General features: G+C 44.0%; 3 protein-coding genes and 1 long non-coding RNA gene across 8 annotated transcripts; 2 read left to right on the top strand and 2 right to left on the bottom strand.

Moving 5' to 3' along the window:
- Positions 1 to 1,065: 1,065 nt before the first annotated feature.
- ube2c (ubiquitin-conjugating enzyme E2C) lies at positions 1,066 to 3,470 on the top strand. Of its 2 annotated transcripts, none has more exons than XM_037491074.2 (7): positions 1,066 to 1,162; positions 1,611 to 1,737; positions 2,046 to 2,073; positions 2,172 to 2,258; positions 2,446 to 2,650; positions 2,850 to 2,909; positions 3,333 to 3,470. In XM_037491074.2, the coding sequence occupies exons 2-7, from the start codon at positions 1,631 to 1,633 to the stop codon at positions 3,368 to 3,370; spliced, it is 525 nt and encodes a 174-aa protein (XP_037346971.1). In that variant the 5' UTR covers positions 1,066 to 1,162; positions 1,611 to 1,630; the 3' UTR covers positions 3,371 to 3,470. The 2 variants fall into 2 exon arrangements, with proteins under 2 accessions (XP_037346971.1, XP_037346972.1); XM_037491075.2 differs by having other exon boundaries at positions 1,151 to 1,175.
- Positions 3,471 to 4,281: 811 nt separating this feature from the next.
- Positions 4,282 to 6,452, bottom strand: zgc:109913 (regulator of G-protein signaling 9-binding protein). Of its 2 annotated transcripts, XM_037491066.2 has the most exons (4): positions 6,251 to 6,452; positions 5,963 to 6,166; positions 5,115 to 5,257; positions 4,282 to 4,804 (listed from the first exon to the last, which is right to left on the bottom strand). In XM_037491066.2, exons 1-4 carry the CDS (start codon positions 6,450 to 6,452, stop codon positions 4,631 to 4,633), a joined length of 723 nt encoding a protein of 240 aa, XP_037346963.2. In that variant the 3' UTR covers positions 4,282 to 4,630. The 2 variants fall into 2 exon arrangements, with proteins under 2 accessions (XP_037346963.2, XP_037346962.2); XM_037491065.2 differs by having other exon boundaries at positions 5,963 to 6,452.
- LOC119230086 (uncharacterized) lies at positions 6,355 to 7,812 on the top strand. Its single transcript, XR_005121679.2, has 3 exons — positions 6,355 to 6,486; positions 6,605 to 6,654; positions 6,782 to 7,812. It is a non-coding gene; the product is annotated as an uncharacterized LOC119230086 (long non-coding RNA).
- A 274-nt stretch (positions 7,813 to 8,086) lies between these two features.
- Positions 8,087 to 15,904, bottom strand: LOC119230069 (E3 ubiquitin-protein ligase RNF182). Of its 3 annotated transcripts, none has more exons than XM_037491058.2 (8): positions 15,083 to 15,903; positions 12,116 to 12,155; positions 11,871 to 12,003; positions 11,553 to 11,700; positions 10,975 to 11,042; positions 10,712 to 10,847; positions 10,327 to 10,553; positions 8,087 to 10,247 (listed from the first exon to the last, which is right to left on the bottom strand). In XM_037491058.2, the coding sequence occupies exons 3-8, from the start codon at positions 11,916 to 11,918 to the stop codon at positions 10,065 to 10,067; spliced, it is 810 nt and encodes a 269-aa protein (XP_037346955.2). In that variant the 5' UTR covers positions 11,919 to 12,003; positions 12,116 to 12,155; positions 15,083 to 15,903; the 3' UTR covers positions 8,087 to 10,064. The 3 variants fall into 3 exon arrangements, with proteins under 3 accessions (XP_037346955.2, XP_037346956.2, XP_037346954.2); XM_037491059.2 differs by having other exon boundaries at positions 10,712 to 10,796; XM_037491057.2 differs by having other exon boundaries at positions 10,712 to 11,042; positions 15,083 to 15,904.
- Positions 15,905 to 16,153: the final 249 nt, after the last annotated feature.

Raw genomic sequence — 16,153 nt, 5'->3', positions numbered from 1 at the left:
CCATAAAGTAGGTACATTAAAATGATAATGCGTATATAAAATGTAAACAATACACAACTTCTGTTTTCTTCCCTCGGAACTTTTATATTGTGTATTGTTGCAATACCGCCACTTACTGGTTGTGCGCCAAAACACACATTCGTTGTTGTTTAATTATATCCGTGTTGTGAAGGTGATGCGCTCTAGCTTGTTAAGAATATTCATGTTATTTTAATAGGGCGCAAGGAATATTAAAGGACAACAACCACCACTTCATGTTGACCCTGCTGCCATCTAGCATTATATGATTTGATGAAATGGCACTTTCTTGTTCTTCTGAGTTTGTATCCTTATGGTTAAAATGCACTTATTGTAATTCGCTTTGGATAAAAGCCTCTGGTAAATGACATGTAATGTAAAAGATATACAGAAAACAAAGCAACTTATTCCCCCACACTGTGCCACTCTTAAATAAGACAAAATAAAAAAGAACTTTTAATCTCAAACAAGAGTCAAGAGTTTTTATTAAATGCTACTAATGGAAGAATAGCAAAAAACACATGTAAATGCATATGAACAATAGTGTACAATAAATCATCCTGACACCATTGTGAAATAGAACTCAAGAGCAATACAAGTAAGTCAAATTGATAAGGCAAAATATTAATATAAGTCGTTTAACTAACACCAGTGCCTAATAGAAAGGTAATATTGAGCATGATCCACCCGCCACCCTCCCCTAAAACATATATTTCATTTTTGTGTGCTTTTCTTTTGTAACAAAATAGGACTGCATTTTGTTACACTTACATAAAAAAAACAGTAAACTTGTTGGTGTTTCGGATTACTTAGATACATGTATTATAAATATATTAGGTTTTATATATATAATTTGACATGGATATTCATGTGTCAACATTCAAAACGTGACAAATACTAAAAGTTATTTTTGAATGGCCAGGCTTAATAACTCTGTGACGAACAATTTCCTGACATTTCTCTTGCCCAATCATGTCCCAGCTCCCTCCACCCGCCCCCTTCTAATTGGTTTGTAAGAGGTAGTTTGTTTTTGAACATCGGAGGCCGATTGGCTGTGTGTGTGAGAAAACCCTGGTTTAAACAAAGGGGGCGGGAGCGAGGTCAGTTTGAATCAGCAGCTCGACCCGATAACGACCAACACACGGTGAGTCCCGCAGGTAGTGTTCTCGTCTGGATTATACACCTGAAAGTGTTTGTTGTGTGTGTTACTGGTCCAGCGGCGAGTTGTCTCTTCGTGCTTTGACTTAGAATCGTGCCATCCGCAAAGCTAATCTCCAGCTAGCCGAGTGAGCTAACGTTAGCACAAGGCTAAAACTGATCCGTAACCGTTAACTCACTGACGTGTACCGGTCCACCGACTGTTTAAACCCCGTTGACACTGCGTTGTTCAATAAATTATATTAAGTTAGTCAAAATCACACATCCGTACGCCTTGGCACGTCCGATATAAGCTAACACCTACCGGCAGCTGCTGTTGGCTAACGGTCATTTAAAGGGAGACCTCATCCGCTGTCTTATTGCGTTTGGTCGGTGTCTTCGACGAGCTGTGGCCCGGTTCTGACCGTCCGCCCGTCTGTATTGTCCGTCTCCAGCATCGAACACCACATCGACAATGGCCTCCCAGAACATGGACCCTGCGGCGGCAGCAGCCTCGTCCGCAGCCGCGCTCAAGGGCAGCGAGAGCGGCGGCAGCGCGGCCAGAAGCTCGGTGTCCAAACGGTGAGCTCCGGAGGTCCAGCCCTGTTCAGTCGGATTATCTGTCGTTTCATTGAACTCCTCCCGGTTGAGATGCTATTTTTCTAATGTATCATGGTGAGGCCGTTCTGAACCCTGTCATTTTCTCCTATTCCAATTTGTTGCTAATTAACATTTGTATCAACTGATGTGTTTCCTGTAATGAGTTCTTCCACACATCCAGAAACCAAGTTCACAGGCGTGTTTACTATAAAATATGTAAAAATATATACATACATTAAGCTATAAAAATGTTGGATGCAACGCTATTGAAGTTGTTTCTGTGTCTGCAGGCTGCAGCAGGAACTTATGACTCTGATGGTGAGTTTAAATCCAAAGTGTGTGTGTGTAGATGTCTCTGACTGTTACCTTTTGTTGTTGTTGCTGTGGTGACATTGCATGAACCCTCTGTCTTGCAGATGTCAGGTGATAAGGGGATCTCTGCTTTTCCAGAGTCAGACAATCTCTTCAAGTGGATTGGGACCATCGATGGCGCTCAGGGGACGGTACGTATGAACGCGCACACAGAGCGCAGCAATTGGTTGATGATCACATGACCTCATAGCTGCACCAGGAGCACCAACCAACGTTTTCGGTTGCTCAGAACAACATCTAGCTCCTCACAGGACACTGATTGGTCAGATGACCCCTCGAATGCCTCTGTAAATAAAAGGTTCTGTTTCCATCTCTCAGGTGTACGAGGGCCTCAGGTACCGATTGTCGTTGGAGTTCCCTGCTGGTTACCCGTATCAGGCGCCTCGTGTGAAGTTCGTCACTTCCTGTTTTCACCCCAACGTGGACGAACAGGGCTTCATCTGTCTCGACATCCTAAAGGACAAATGGTCGGCGCTCTACGACGTGCGCTCAATCCTGCTGTCCATCCAGAGCCTGCTGGGAGGTAACCGTTGTTACATGACTACAACAGCAATATTACATACCACTGGTGTAGGATATGTTAAAAGAACATACATTTTAGATGCACTTTTGCGGTTTGTATTTAAGTGGTTTCCACTGGCAACACCGCAGCCGTGGCTATTGAACCCCTTTTTTTTAAGCATTGTTGTATATTTATGTAATCAACACGTTGTCTGTTTCAGAACCAAACAATGAGAGCCCATTGAACACAACTGCTGCTGAAATGTGGGACAACCAAGAAGGTGAGAAGCTGCGTTCAATGACATCACACCTGACTGCCGGTGTTTTTGCTGTAGTGTACTTGTATATTTCTGGGCATTTGTGATCTGACATTGGGCACAAAAATCATTTTACAGTCTCACTTTGGAAAAACAAGTGTTTAAGTTAGCAGTATTATTGCTCCGGGGATAATCGTTGGTCATTGAGGGTAAAACCTTTACCACAAAAATCTTCCAATCTAGTTTTGCCGCTCTCCTACAAGTTGTTAAATGCACAATGATTGATTGTTCAGATATTTCGGCCGTGACACTATTGAAAGCTGATTGGTTTTAAAACCAAAGTCTCCAGAACGCAGAAGCTGTTTCACCATAAAACAAACCTGTGGTCTGATTGGAAGCCGGGGCTGATGGGAGATGTATTTTTAACAACCGTTTTGTCTGTTTCAGCCTTTAAAACTCATCTACAGTCGACCTTCCAGATTTGATGCAATCCACGTTTTATTCTTCTTCTGTCTATGCCTTCTGTGTTTGTAAAATATTTTTATGTTTGTCCATCTCGCCGTATCAATAAAGTTCTTAACACAACACATGGCTACTGGCTGATTTTTATTGGACAGAAGCTGTTGTCTTTGATAGTTCTTTTCATATAATTTGTATTTTAAAAGAAACAGTTAAATGTATTTTATGAAACATTAATCCAATTAGTTGATTCTCAAACTCTGGTTTTAAAATGATCTGTAGTTTAAAGTTGGCTTAACACAAACTTAAATTTCAGTATCTTTGTTCAGGTTCTTGTTTCCAAATCTGCTACATTGAATGAAATAGTAAAGAACCATGCTGACTCCGTTTCTGTCAGTCATCTTTGTAATAGACGTTTGGCTTAAAATATCAATCTAGCAGCTGTACGTTGATACATCTGATGGAACTTCGTGAAGTCTTCTGTGTTGTCCAATTCTCGACTAAATCATCAGACCTTAATAGATTTGCATCAACCTTGTCTCCATTTTTGGATATACAAGTTCTTAAACATCACTTTTGGGGCCTTAAACGGTTTTCTTAAGCCAAACAAGTGAGATTTATTATAAATTTAAACCAAGTCTGACTATATGAGATATTTCTAGGACTGTTGCAGTATATTTACAGATTAAATTAAGAATTTGGTAGCCATTAAACTACTGTATTTCCTTGAGTAGGCATAGCATTTTATTAAAGGCAGCCCTTTTTTCTAATGACCGGTTTTATACAAAATATTAGTATGAAGCCTTGTTTCCCCTTCAACAGTTACGTTTCAGCACTGCAATAAGTTAACATTCTGTTACAATACACATTTATGTGCAAATAAAATTGGAACTCCACAAAACTATAGAATTGTTTATTTGTCTCAGAGGGATGTTTGATCAAAGTGAGTACATAGAAACATACATATCAAGAACTATTTCTTTGTTAAACAGCTCCACTTCATCTGCTTCATAACAGTTTTTCCACTTCAGCTGTTGGACCTGAATGAGTGCCTCCTTTTTATAGCCCACCTTGAAGTGGACGAGGTGTTCTTTGATCGCGTCCAGCCCAGACCTGATCAAATCAAGGTCTAAAATGTCTTCCCCCTAGCAGCCGTAGTAGTAAAATGAAAACTCACAATGTAAAATCACCTTTATTTGTCTAACATGGCTGATTAATGCATAAACATCCCTTCTTTTTTTGTCAGTGATATTTACTTCAGGCGATGTCAGTTGTGACCAGTCCCTCTACCCGACACAGCCCAGTCCACAGCACGGGGGCTGGCAGCAGGGCACCTTGTTGTTAGAGATCACTTCAACCTCCATCAGGTCCTCCAGGGTATCATCTGGTTGTTCAAATTCACCACAAGCTTCGGCCCACGCTGGCTGGGTTGCCTCTACCGACCAGAATGCAATAGGAACCTGCAGATCACCGTGAAGTTTAAACAAGACACTAGTGATGGTACAAGCGTTCCAACCGGTACCAATGCAAGACAATCTCTCAAGTACAAGACACTACGACTGGATCAAGACACTACCCCAATGTACAATTTACTCCCCCAAGGTACAAGATACTACAACAGGAACAAGGTAAAAGATCCACAACAGGGATCAAGACATTCTCTTAGGTACAAAACTATCCCCCTTTCATAATATACTTGAATCGGTTCTGCCTGAACCGTTTCCCGTTCAATATGTTCTGAAAAGGTACTTTTCTCTATCTCTGTCTCACCCTCAGCTGCATCTCACTCAGCATTGCCTCCAGTGCTGCTATGTGATTGGTCAGATCAGGGCATGGCTCCTCCTCCAAGGTGAGCCACGGCACCTGGACTGAAGCCACTCGAGCTGCCAAGCCCACCACGCCATCAGCACACCCTGGAAAGAGAGTGAAGACACGGACAGGTGAGACGCTTGAAGTTAGTGGAATATATACAATACAATCAGTTACTGTATTGATCGAGAATCATTCATTTCTAGGGATCCTTGAGAAGAGCGTACGTCGCCATGAAGAGGTTCTAGACGTTCTAAACGAGGTTTGAGAGGTCTATGATGATGGTACGGTCCTAAAAGAGGTTAAACCTTCAAATGTTGGAGAGTTTCTTGCAAATGTAACTGTACGTATGACCGAGAAGGCTCCTTGAGACTTTGAAGAGGTACATGTATTGATTGAGGGTTGGGTATCCTTGAAGATGTTCCAGTTACCTTGAGGAGGTTTTAGAGCCCCTTGAAGAATTTCCAGTGGTGCTCAAAATGGTTAAAGGGATGGTCTTTGAGGAATTTGCTGGACTTATTGACAATGTCACTGCCAATCTTTGAGGTGGTCTATAAGGCTCTAGAGTTACTTGACAATTCCCCAGAAAGTTGCCTATTTCCTTGGGTAGGTTCAATAGTTGAGCATTTCTGAAAGAAATATAACCTTCCTATTTCCTATGTAACAGTTCCAGCGTTCACTCTACAATTCAGAAAGAAGCAATGAACGCAGGTGAAGGAAGGGTAGGAAGTACGGCATAAAAAAACAGTGGCTCATGTCACACAATCACAAAAGCTTCCATGGACAGAGAACCAAGGCCATCAGCTGACCTGCATTGACTAACAAGCGCCTGCTGGAGCGCTGGGTCAGAGGAAACCGTCCAATCAGATTGCGGGCCTTGTGGAGGTCAAACAGGAAGTTCTCTATTGCGGACAGGAAGAGAACCCACAGTCGCTCTGACGCCCTTCTGTCGTCCGCCAAAGACGGGTCAGAGTCACAGTCTGACAGCAGGTGCATCAGGCGCCGGGACAGACCTGCAGGCCGACAGACAGACTCGTGAGGAAGTGACAGGAAGTCAGGTGTAACCAACGTTTTTGGTGGGGGCAGGTTTCTTGTACCACTGCAGATGCGGTGTGCCAGTGCTCGCGTCTCGTCCATCTCATCTCGCAGGAAGCTGCTGTCGGCCGAGCTGCCGAGTGACACCGCCAGCTGCTGGAAACACGAGGTGACGCGACCGAGAGCCTCCTGGGCGCGCTCGCACTCGCCCTGCTTCCGCCGCCGCGCCGACAACTCGTCCACCGAACGACGCCACCGGCTCATGATGTCATCGCCGTGCTGCCGGGGAGCAGGGCAGGTGTGTGGATCTGTTGCCGTTGTTTAATGTTAGTTATTGATTTTAAACCGAGCTGGGTAAGTGAAAGCGATGATAAATAAATACCTACAGAACGTTTAATGTTGGTTGGCCTCTACAGTGCGGCAGTAAAGATGGCCGTCATCACAAGGAGAGCACATTGAACCACATGTAAGAAAATTCATTTAAAAAATAGGATATTACAAAAACTATTTAGAGAACTATTTTATATACTTTTATCAGTAATCCATCCCATTATGTTGCAATATATATATGATATGAATTTCTGTGTTTTCAGAATAAACTACCAGAAGAAACGCATTCCAGTCCAGATCTTACCTCTCTTCAGCGCGATAAAGTGACCGAAGATGAAACATACGGTCTATCTTCATTTTTTACTGCAGAAATTATTTCACTTTTCTAGAAAATCCATTTGTTTGTGTTCACAAAGCATCAGTGAAGCATTTGTCTTTGTGCAGCGCTTTAAGCTCAAACTGGGTGTCGGACTGCTCTTTAAAATTGAACAAATAAAGAAATAAAGTTTTCTGCTGGAAGGATTTCCGCAATCTGGCAAATCACAGATCATTTTTATGATTGACTTATTAAACATGGGATGTTAAAGATTACATTATATTTGAAGCTGCCAGCAATGGTAAATAATATATCTGCACTTTATATAATTTACAAATTTATAAACTTTAAAATCAGAGATAAGTTTAAAGTTGTATATTGAGTGTTGTCCTACCTGCCGCTGATCACGACTCCATCGACCGGCTATTCTTTCTGCAGGAGGACGGTGCGACGTCAGGCAGGTTTCTATAAACAATCTTCTTTTCCTCTCAGGGGACGTCACTGTTTTTTAATTAACGCCAGCTGAGGTCCTCCCATGAGCCTCTTGATTCTACCCTCAGCCCTTCTCTTGCAGGCAAACCAACTCCAACAGGGAATTACCTGTCCAGGTGGACTAGGTTACGTTAGGGTTATTTACAAACAGAATAACCCAGGTACTGTTCTAGTCTTTTCCATCCCTTTAATGTTGCTGTCGTCCTGTTAAAGATGTTTGTAAAGGTTTAATGGTTGTTAAAAAACCAAAAAGAAGTTTATGAGAAATTGATTCTACCTCTTTCTTGATTTATTCGCTCGGTAAACGTTGTAAACATGGGTTTATGGTCTCAATCTCTAGCTTCAAGTCTTCTTCTGTTGTTCATTTAGTAATTACCTTAAGCCCTCTTTAATAAGTTTAGTACATTAAGTTATAACCTAATGTACTAAGAACAGCAAGTTGTACTATCAGAAGTAAGATTAACTGTTCGTGTTATATTTATGTCAACATTAATTATCATACAAACAGTAACATTACTAACCAGGAAACTGTGGCAACATCTGCCGAAGTCAAAGTTAAATAATCTGCAATGATTCTTATTTCAGTGACGGTAGTTTATTGATGGTTAAATGGAGACCACATTGCACATGCCCCACCCTCTACAAAGACAGGAAGTGACACAACAGCCCTTCAAGGCTAACTGTGTCCTCCTCCTCTTCAACACATGATCAAATAATGGCACTTTATAAAGACAGAAAACTGAGAGGAACAGCCTGACAGCTCCGTAAATTGTCTTGCTTTCTGTTAGCTTAGCATAAAGCCTGCAGCCAGAAAGGAAACTGCTAGCTTAACACAAATGCTGCAGGCATGGGAGAACTGTTAGCTTAGCACAACGGCTGCAAGCAGGGGAGACTGTTAGCTTAGCACAAATGCTGCAAGCAGGGGAGACTGTTAGCGTAGCACAAAGGCTGCAAGCAGGGGAGACTGTTAGCTTAGCACAAAGGCTGCAACCAGGGGATATTGTTAGCTTAGCACAAAGGCTGCAACCAGGGGAGACTGTTAGCTTAGCACAAAGGCTGCGACCAGGGGAGACTGTTAGCTTAGCACAAAGGCTGCAACAAGGGGAGACTGTTAACTTAATTGAAACAATGAATAAATGATTCCCATGTTATTTGATATTGATTGAACATCAGTGTATGAGGACCACATTGTTGTGATATGACATGCTATTAACATGTGGTGATAGGATTCAACATAAGTAAAATCGTAAAAACATCTAACACAATTCTTCGGTTTTATGTCGACAATTTCACAGATTATTGTGTTGTTACATACACACACATGTAAATGTGTAAACATTAAGAAACCGACTGTTGCATTTGAAACAAATACATTTGTACGCTCAGTTCATTCAAAATAATGTATACACTGTTTTTATAACAAAGTGCAACAAATGCACAACAAAAAAGCTAATTTTGACTTAATTTGTGTTAGGACATTTTATAAGGCATCTTGGAAAAATATGTTAACACTTCTTTATGTTCTGCCAACATTGTGGGAATACAGTTGGACAGGAAGCAGTACTTTTATGGAGCTACTTTAACAGTTTCCCTTATTTCCAGTCTTTGTGCTAAACAGTCCTCTCTTTGTTTCCGGTGTCTTATTAGACATCAGTTACAGATTTCCACATATCAATGAAGTTACATGTTCCGTTTTCAACATGGTGAACTTTTAAAGTCAGTCTGGTACAGTCTGCACGGACACTGGTGTCCATCAGCTGACAGTTTGGATCCTTCTGTTGTCTCTGAATATAAAATGAAACAACTTGTTCTCAGCTTGTCCAGCAGGAAAGAGAAAAAACCTTTACAGTGAAACATCAGCCGAGGGAGATAAACTCTGCCTCCTCTTTGTGATGATGTCAGCTGGAGCTCATCTGAAGTGGCTGTAGTTACAACGAGGAGGAGGAGGGGGAGGGGGTACGGGGTGATGCTGGTATTCAGAGGGGGCGGAGTCAGATTGGACAGGTGGGTCAGTCTGTAGTGGAGTGATTCTGTTCTGGTTCTGGTGTTGTTTTTTGTAAAGTTATGACAATGGTTTCCCTCCTAATTGGGTAGGTTGCTATGGTAACCGCTGCTGCTGTTAGGTTTGAGGTAACGGATTGTGTGTGAATAATATGGAACCGTCAACATTCTTTGGCCTCTGATTTTTCATTTTTTAAATCTTTCCGTCTGTTTCACAAAGCCCCAGAACACAGTATTTTACCCACTCTATTCTATGAGAATACATCCAGGCAACACATTAGTTTAACGTTATCATAATGAGATGTGTTTCCTAGACATATTTTAACTGTTTAATTCATTTAAGCTGAATACACATTCTGGTTGTGGTGGGATATCCCATGCTGTGAATGTTTTTCTTGCTTCTGGTGTCCACGTTGTCGTTCTGATTGTTTTTTGTGGACACTTCATTCTGGTGGTTTGTCTCTGTTGTGGTAACGGCTGTGTTGATGCTTCTCGTGGTACCGTGTGTTGAAGTTGTCACGGCGGCCTGTTCGACTGTCGTGGCAGCGGTGACCAATTGTCAGTGTTGTTGTCATGGCAGCGGTGACTAGTCGTTAGTGGTGTTGTCATGGCAGCAGGGGTGTCGTGGTAGTCAGGGCCACGTGTCGTCGTTATAGCAGCGTGCGTCGGCAGCGTTCAGCGGGTTCCTTGCGGCTAACGTGTTGTCGTCATCGCTGTAGCGCGTGCGCCGCTTTTTGTCACGGCATTGCATGTGTGCGCGCGGCAAACGCCTCCATCAGCTCGTGACACAGACACTGACAGAAGCCGTAGAGGACGAGCAGCAGCAGCGTGGACGGGACCAGACTCACCAGGACCACGCCGAGCCACAGCTGACCAATCATCAGCAGGTAGATCCCTAGAGGCAGAGAGCTGAAGTACACCTGTGCAGACACAACCACGCCACATCAGACCCCACACTCCTGGCAGCTGGTCCCCCTCCCAACCTGACCGTATACTGACCAGGCAGAGCGCCCCCAGCAGGCAGCGGGGGAAGCTGCGGGACGTCCAGGCGCGACACTTCTGAGTCGGCAGGTTGCAGGGCAGCGAGTCCAAGCTGGGGGGGCGGTACAGCCCCACGACGTTGAGCATGCTCAGGGAGTCCGAGGAGGGGGAGTCCTCGGGGAGCTCCATGATGGTGATGACCAGACAGTCTGAGGACCGGTGGGACGAATCCACGCCCCTCCCACCTGCCGGGGAGACCGTTTATTTTAATAATGAATAACTACAACCAATAATACATTCATATACGTTTGTGTCACATAGAGACAGAGACAGACAGAGACACACAGGTTCAGCCTTGAACTCAATAATCAAACATGAGAAGGAAACCTGTCCAATATTTTACCGGTCAGACTGTTTGGACTCAGCAACACCTCCCCTCCTCCTACTCCTCCTCCTCCACCACCACCACCACCACCTCGGGCTCGGTCCTGACAAGACAGAACAGCCAGGATGTGTCGGTCGTCCTCCATCAACCACACCTTTATCAGAGGACAGAGACAGGAAGACACTTGTCCGAAAATGGGGGAGAATCACCTCCTTAATAAGTCTCACCTCCTCGTTAACAGAATAAAGCCTCACCTCCTGGTTTACAAAGTAAAGTCTCACCTCCTCGTCGGGGACGTAGGTCTCGTGGCGACAGAAAGGACAGCAGATGATAGACGGAGAAGACTCTCCTGAATCGAAAGAGTCACATGACACAGAGGAGGCCGTCTAAATCCTTTGAATTGTTGGTCATACTGGTCATACTAGTTAAATAGCTCCATCACCAGTGTTGGCTGTTAGCACCATTTGCTTCTAGCTTGCCATGGTGAGAGCCGTTAAGAGGCAACATTCAATATTTTCTTTAACTGTTATTTCATTGAGAAACAGTTCAACTATGTAAATATTTTATTTGAAATCACAATTATTCTTGTGATGTCCCATCCAAAGTAATTAAGGACGAGTAATACGTCTTCATCAGGTAATTCCCTCAGAGACCGGATAACTTCTTTTGAGACAGACCTGACTCTAAAGCGCCAACCGATATAAAGGTCTCTCAAGTCAGGTCCTTGGAGATTAGGGTCCAAGTCTTTAGATACCAGTCCAAGTCTTAACAGACTAGAGATTGAGGCTCCACATGCCGCCCTTTTGGAAACCACTGGGATATGCGTCGGCCATCTTTCACCCGAACGGACGGAGCTCACCCATGTCGACCATCTTCTTCAGACACTTGGCGCAGACCCGGTGCAGACAGCCCAGCAGTTTGGGTTTGCGGCTTCGAGTGTCGTAGCGGTTGTAGCAGATTTTACACTCGAGCTCCTCCAGCGTGTAGACCAGAGACTGAGCCCAGGTCTGCACACAGGACAACAGGGTTTACAGCAGGCTCTCTGGTCGCCGGCCTTCGCTTCCACCAACCAAATTCAAGCTTTAATTCAAATCTCTGTTTCCATTCTAGTTTGAGATTCCATAAAGTTTAAATCGAAAAAAAGTTAGAGGCGGAGGCAGGAGGGGGGGGCTCTCACCTTGGCTTCCGTCCCTGGGCCAGGCTCCGCCTCCTTTAGAAGGCTCATTCTGTCGGCCGTCGTCTTCACCCGAGCCTGAAAATAGGGGCCCGGCGGTGGGTGGGGCTTAGCTCAGCCTGAGGCCGTCAGCTGTCTGCAAGGGCAAACCAATCCAGGTACAAGTAGCACAGAACTGCTTCCGAGTTGGACACAATACTGAGGACGAAGGGTCGTCTGATTGGTCGGACAAAGCCACCGGTACCTACCTGACTCCAGATCAGCTGATCAGCCCGGGAAGACGCCCATCTACAGAGGCACAGACAGACGGGTCTGAGAGACTATACTCAGCATTAAGACTTGTACAAACCCTGCACAGAGTAGTAGGATTTTGTAATGCTGTTTATATTTATTACTTCATCTCCTCTGGTTTATTGTTTGTCGAGCAGCTTCAGCACACACACACAAACCCAAACACACAAGCACTCTGTTGTATTTATAGACTGCAGCCGTTACGTAATCAGGGGGGTGGGGACGCTGGGGATGCTGACGTTGCTATGACAACAGCTGTACCTGTGCCTGAACCCCAGACGAGCCAACCGAGCGGGTCGGAGGGGATCACATGTCTTGTTTAACGGAAACAATGTCACATAGTCCACTCACATTTATAAAGATTCACTTTGATTCGTTCCTCATTATCATCCCTTGTCTTGAGGTGTTTGTTGTATTTCTGTGAAATCTCAGCTACAGAGATCATTAAGATGTAAATGTTTTAAACAGCTGGTAGATGATGTCACTATTCAGAGACAAAACAACCTCAGATCAGTCTGTCTCCTGCAGGACTCTTCTGCTCTGTAACAATGCTCAAAGGACAAACAGACCTCAGATCAGTCTGTCTCTTGAAAGACTCTTTAAGGACTCCTCTGCTCTGTTAGAAAAAATCTTACTCAACAAACCCAAGTGCGTAATTAACCTTGGATGTAGATGAACATCTTTGGCACCCCAGGATTAACTGGCACAAATGTCTTATTATCATTTGACCCTAAACACAATGTCCTCTCTGTTTATGAAAGAGCACAGACTTCTTGTCATCTAAGTAATACTGACTTATGCAGTTTTTCCAACAGTCAAAGGAAAATCAGACCTCAGGTCAGTTTATCACACTGGGACCTCTCCACATTTGAAGAGGGACATTTTATTTATTGTCCTACCTTTTGTTCCACAACTTGTTCACTTTGTGCACACAATAAATGTGGGTTCTCTGCTCAGGCTGTATTTACACATCATAAAAAGAACACATTAATTTGCCAAATACACACATGTCACAACCTGGCCCTGATCTGCGCCTCTCCTGCGAAATAGCATCACTTGAAAAGATTTCGCAGTAGGAATTGCAAAAAACGGGCTTATCCTCCGACACAACACTATTCTCAGTCAATTTGGACTTCATAGCACATTTCATGTTTTCCATGGTTTATCTCCTTCAGCCACCACTGACTAATGTTCAGCAATCCAGAGCAACTGCTCTCCTGGATCTATCAAGGGACTCCTGAGATGAAGCGTCAATGAACAGCCTCCGACATTTCAACTATCTACCACGAATACCCCTCACGCAAAGCCACGTTCATGCACACAGCCGAACCACACAGACACCCCAATGTGTACCGTGGCACGCAATGAGGAACACTCTAGAACTCGGTTTGGCGTCTCCCCGCTGTCTCTCCTGAAACCACAGACATGCTCCCAAGCAAGCTTCAACCACGTTTGCCACAGCACTACACAAACCCGCTCAAGGAACCCAAATGGGATCGTCGCTATACAGTCTCTCAGGGAAGACTCCACAACACTTTGACAGAACGACACACAGGGAAACTTTGCAAAAGTCACCCGGACCCGTTGCAGCATGACCCCAGCAGACCTCCTCCTCCATGACCGGATGAGAAAAGACCAACAAGTACCACTTGGATCACCACTCACATGAGTAACGTTTTGCCATCGACACAAAGAACCAAAAAGAAGCACTGAAAATGCACCGAACGGACTTGGACACTCGCACGTCCAATACATCTGAACACCCCGAATGCAGGTTACAATGAAAATCCAGTTTTTACCGTTTAGTTTACCCCAAACGCTTCAACCAAACAAATACAAAACCGTCCGACACAAAAGCACCGCATTACTTTACCCAACTCCAAATCACATAAATGGGGAAAAAGGTCGGACGAGCCCCCCATTTGTCACAAACTGGCTCTTTGCTCTTTTTGCTCTCTGGCAGATTACTGGTTACTTAAAGATACGTTTTAATTGTATTTCAACAAAGGAATAATTACCGGTTGTGGAGTGTGGAGGTCAGGGGCATCAGTAATGTCAGTGTGCACCCATGTGTGTGTGTGTGTGTGTGTGTGTGTAAGGAAGTGTAGGTGTTGTCAGCCAAAACACAGGAAGCCAAAAACCAAAATAACCAGCAGCAGTCTGGAATCATGGAGAGAAACGACACCTCGAAAAAACCACGCAGGAGCCCTGTTCTCTGCATCTGGCAATCTGCTCTGTAGGGACACAAGCATACTGGAGGACATACAGGGGACGTCACATCCACACTCTCCACATTTTATTTATTGTCCGAACCTTTTGTTCCACAACTTTGTGCACACAATAAGTTTGGGTTCTCTGCCCAGGCTGTATTGAACTACATCATTAAAAACACATTAATTTGCCAAATTAATCTTTTAATTTAGAAATACATACAGTAAAATCAAGGTAGTTTGATGAATATATTAATTTCCTCAAAGTAACTTAAAGCAGCTAAATTCCAAATTCAGGGCACAGCTATCAACACAGAGATGGCGTCAGCGGCTCGAGGCTAACAGCGCTAACAACGCTAACAGCACATTGCACGAACAAACACATCTACCAGGGGGCGACTCCCTGCTGGTCCCAAAGAAGTCTATGAGAAGATGACTACTTCTCTGTGGTGACCACCAGGGGACAACTCCCATAAAACTATATGAGAAAATGACTATACTTCTCTCTTGATTTATTCCCTCAGTAAAGATTGTAAACATGAGTTTATGGTCTCAATCTCAATCCTTCAATTCTTCTTCAACGCAGCATGATGTTCATTTAGTAAATAATGGTCCATTTAGAGTCAAACAGACCATAAAGCAGTCGTACAGAAAATCTTTAGTTCTCAGCTCAAGTTATTTATTCATTATTACGGAGGCTGTGACATCACTCACCTGCTGGGCGATGAGTCGACAGGTCCCGTGGATGTTGTTGCAGGCCGAGTTGACGTTGACACTGATTTAAACATCAACAGTTTTTGCTAGTTGCTGATAATGTTGTCGCTGTAGTTAGTTAGCTGATGCAGCATGGTGGTTATCAAACCTCAACAATCAATTTCCAAGTTGCAGCAGGCACAATTGCTGTATGTGTAGTTGCTGTGGGGTTATTTGCTGTAGTCCTTTACGGTTATATGTGGTTGATGAACAGTCTTGTTTAAGCAAGTTAAAGCGACAGTGAAGTTGTGGGCAATCCGTGGCCTGATAAATGCTGCTGTTAGCCTGGATGCTGTAGTTGCTGAAGCCTCCGACAGGTTAAAGCAACATTAAACATCAACGGTCCGGTTGCTAGTCGCTGCAGATGCGGTTGCCTTCCGGTGGTTAACTGGTCATCAACACCGCAGCAACAGTCCGGTTGCCGCCGATGAGGTTGCCGTAGTCTCTCAGGTCGAAGCAACACTGCGGTCGATGCCTTTTATCTGGATCTCATTAACAGTCCGCGACTATCGTGCGCCTCCGCAGCAGCGGTGGGGGCTATTGGGGTGGCGTGGGGGGGTGTAACGGACTAACGGACCGACCGACAGGTCCGTCTCCGTGTCCGCCAGTCCGCCGGTTGTCAGTCGTTGACCGGGGCTGGTCCCGGTGACTCACCGTCTCTCCTCCGTGGGTCTCTCCTCGCTCACTGCGGCGCGCCGTCGGCGGCCGGAGCCCGGGTTACCATGGCAACCGGCGCCGCAGGGTGACGGGAAATTCTTCCACCGGTGATGATGGTGATGATGTAGACCAGAAATAATCGATAATTACCGGATAAGTTTGTGAACCTTAAATTAAAAAAATATATTTTTATATTAACATATAATTAACATATAATTATATTATATTATATATAGCATAATATATATATATATATATATAATAAATATATATATATTTTTTAAGCAAGGACAAGTAACAAAAACACGTTTTCTCTTTTAAATACGTTGAAAGATGTTCTTATTCACTTATTACTATTTAATAGGACTAGTTCAT

Source organism: Pungitius pungitius, chromosome 8, assembly GCF_949316345.1.
Source record: "Pungitius pungitius chromosome 8, fPunPun2.1, whole genome shotgun sequence".
Lineage (NCBI taxonomy): Eukaryota > Metazoa > Chordata > Actinopteri > Perciformes > Gasterosteidae > Pungitius > Pungitius pungitius.
This window is presented reverse-complemented; position numbering and strand designations above follow the sequence as displayed.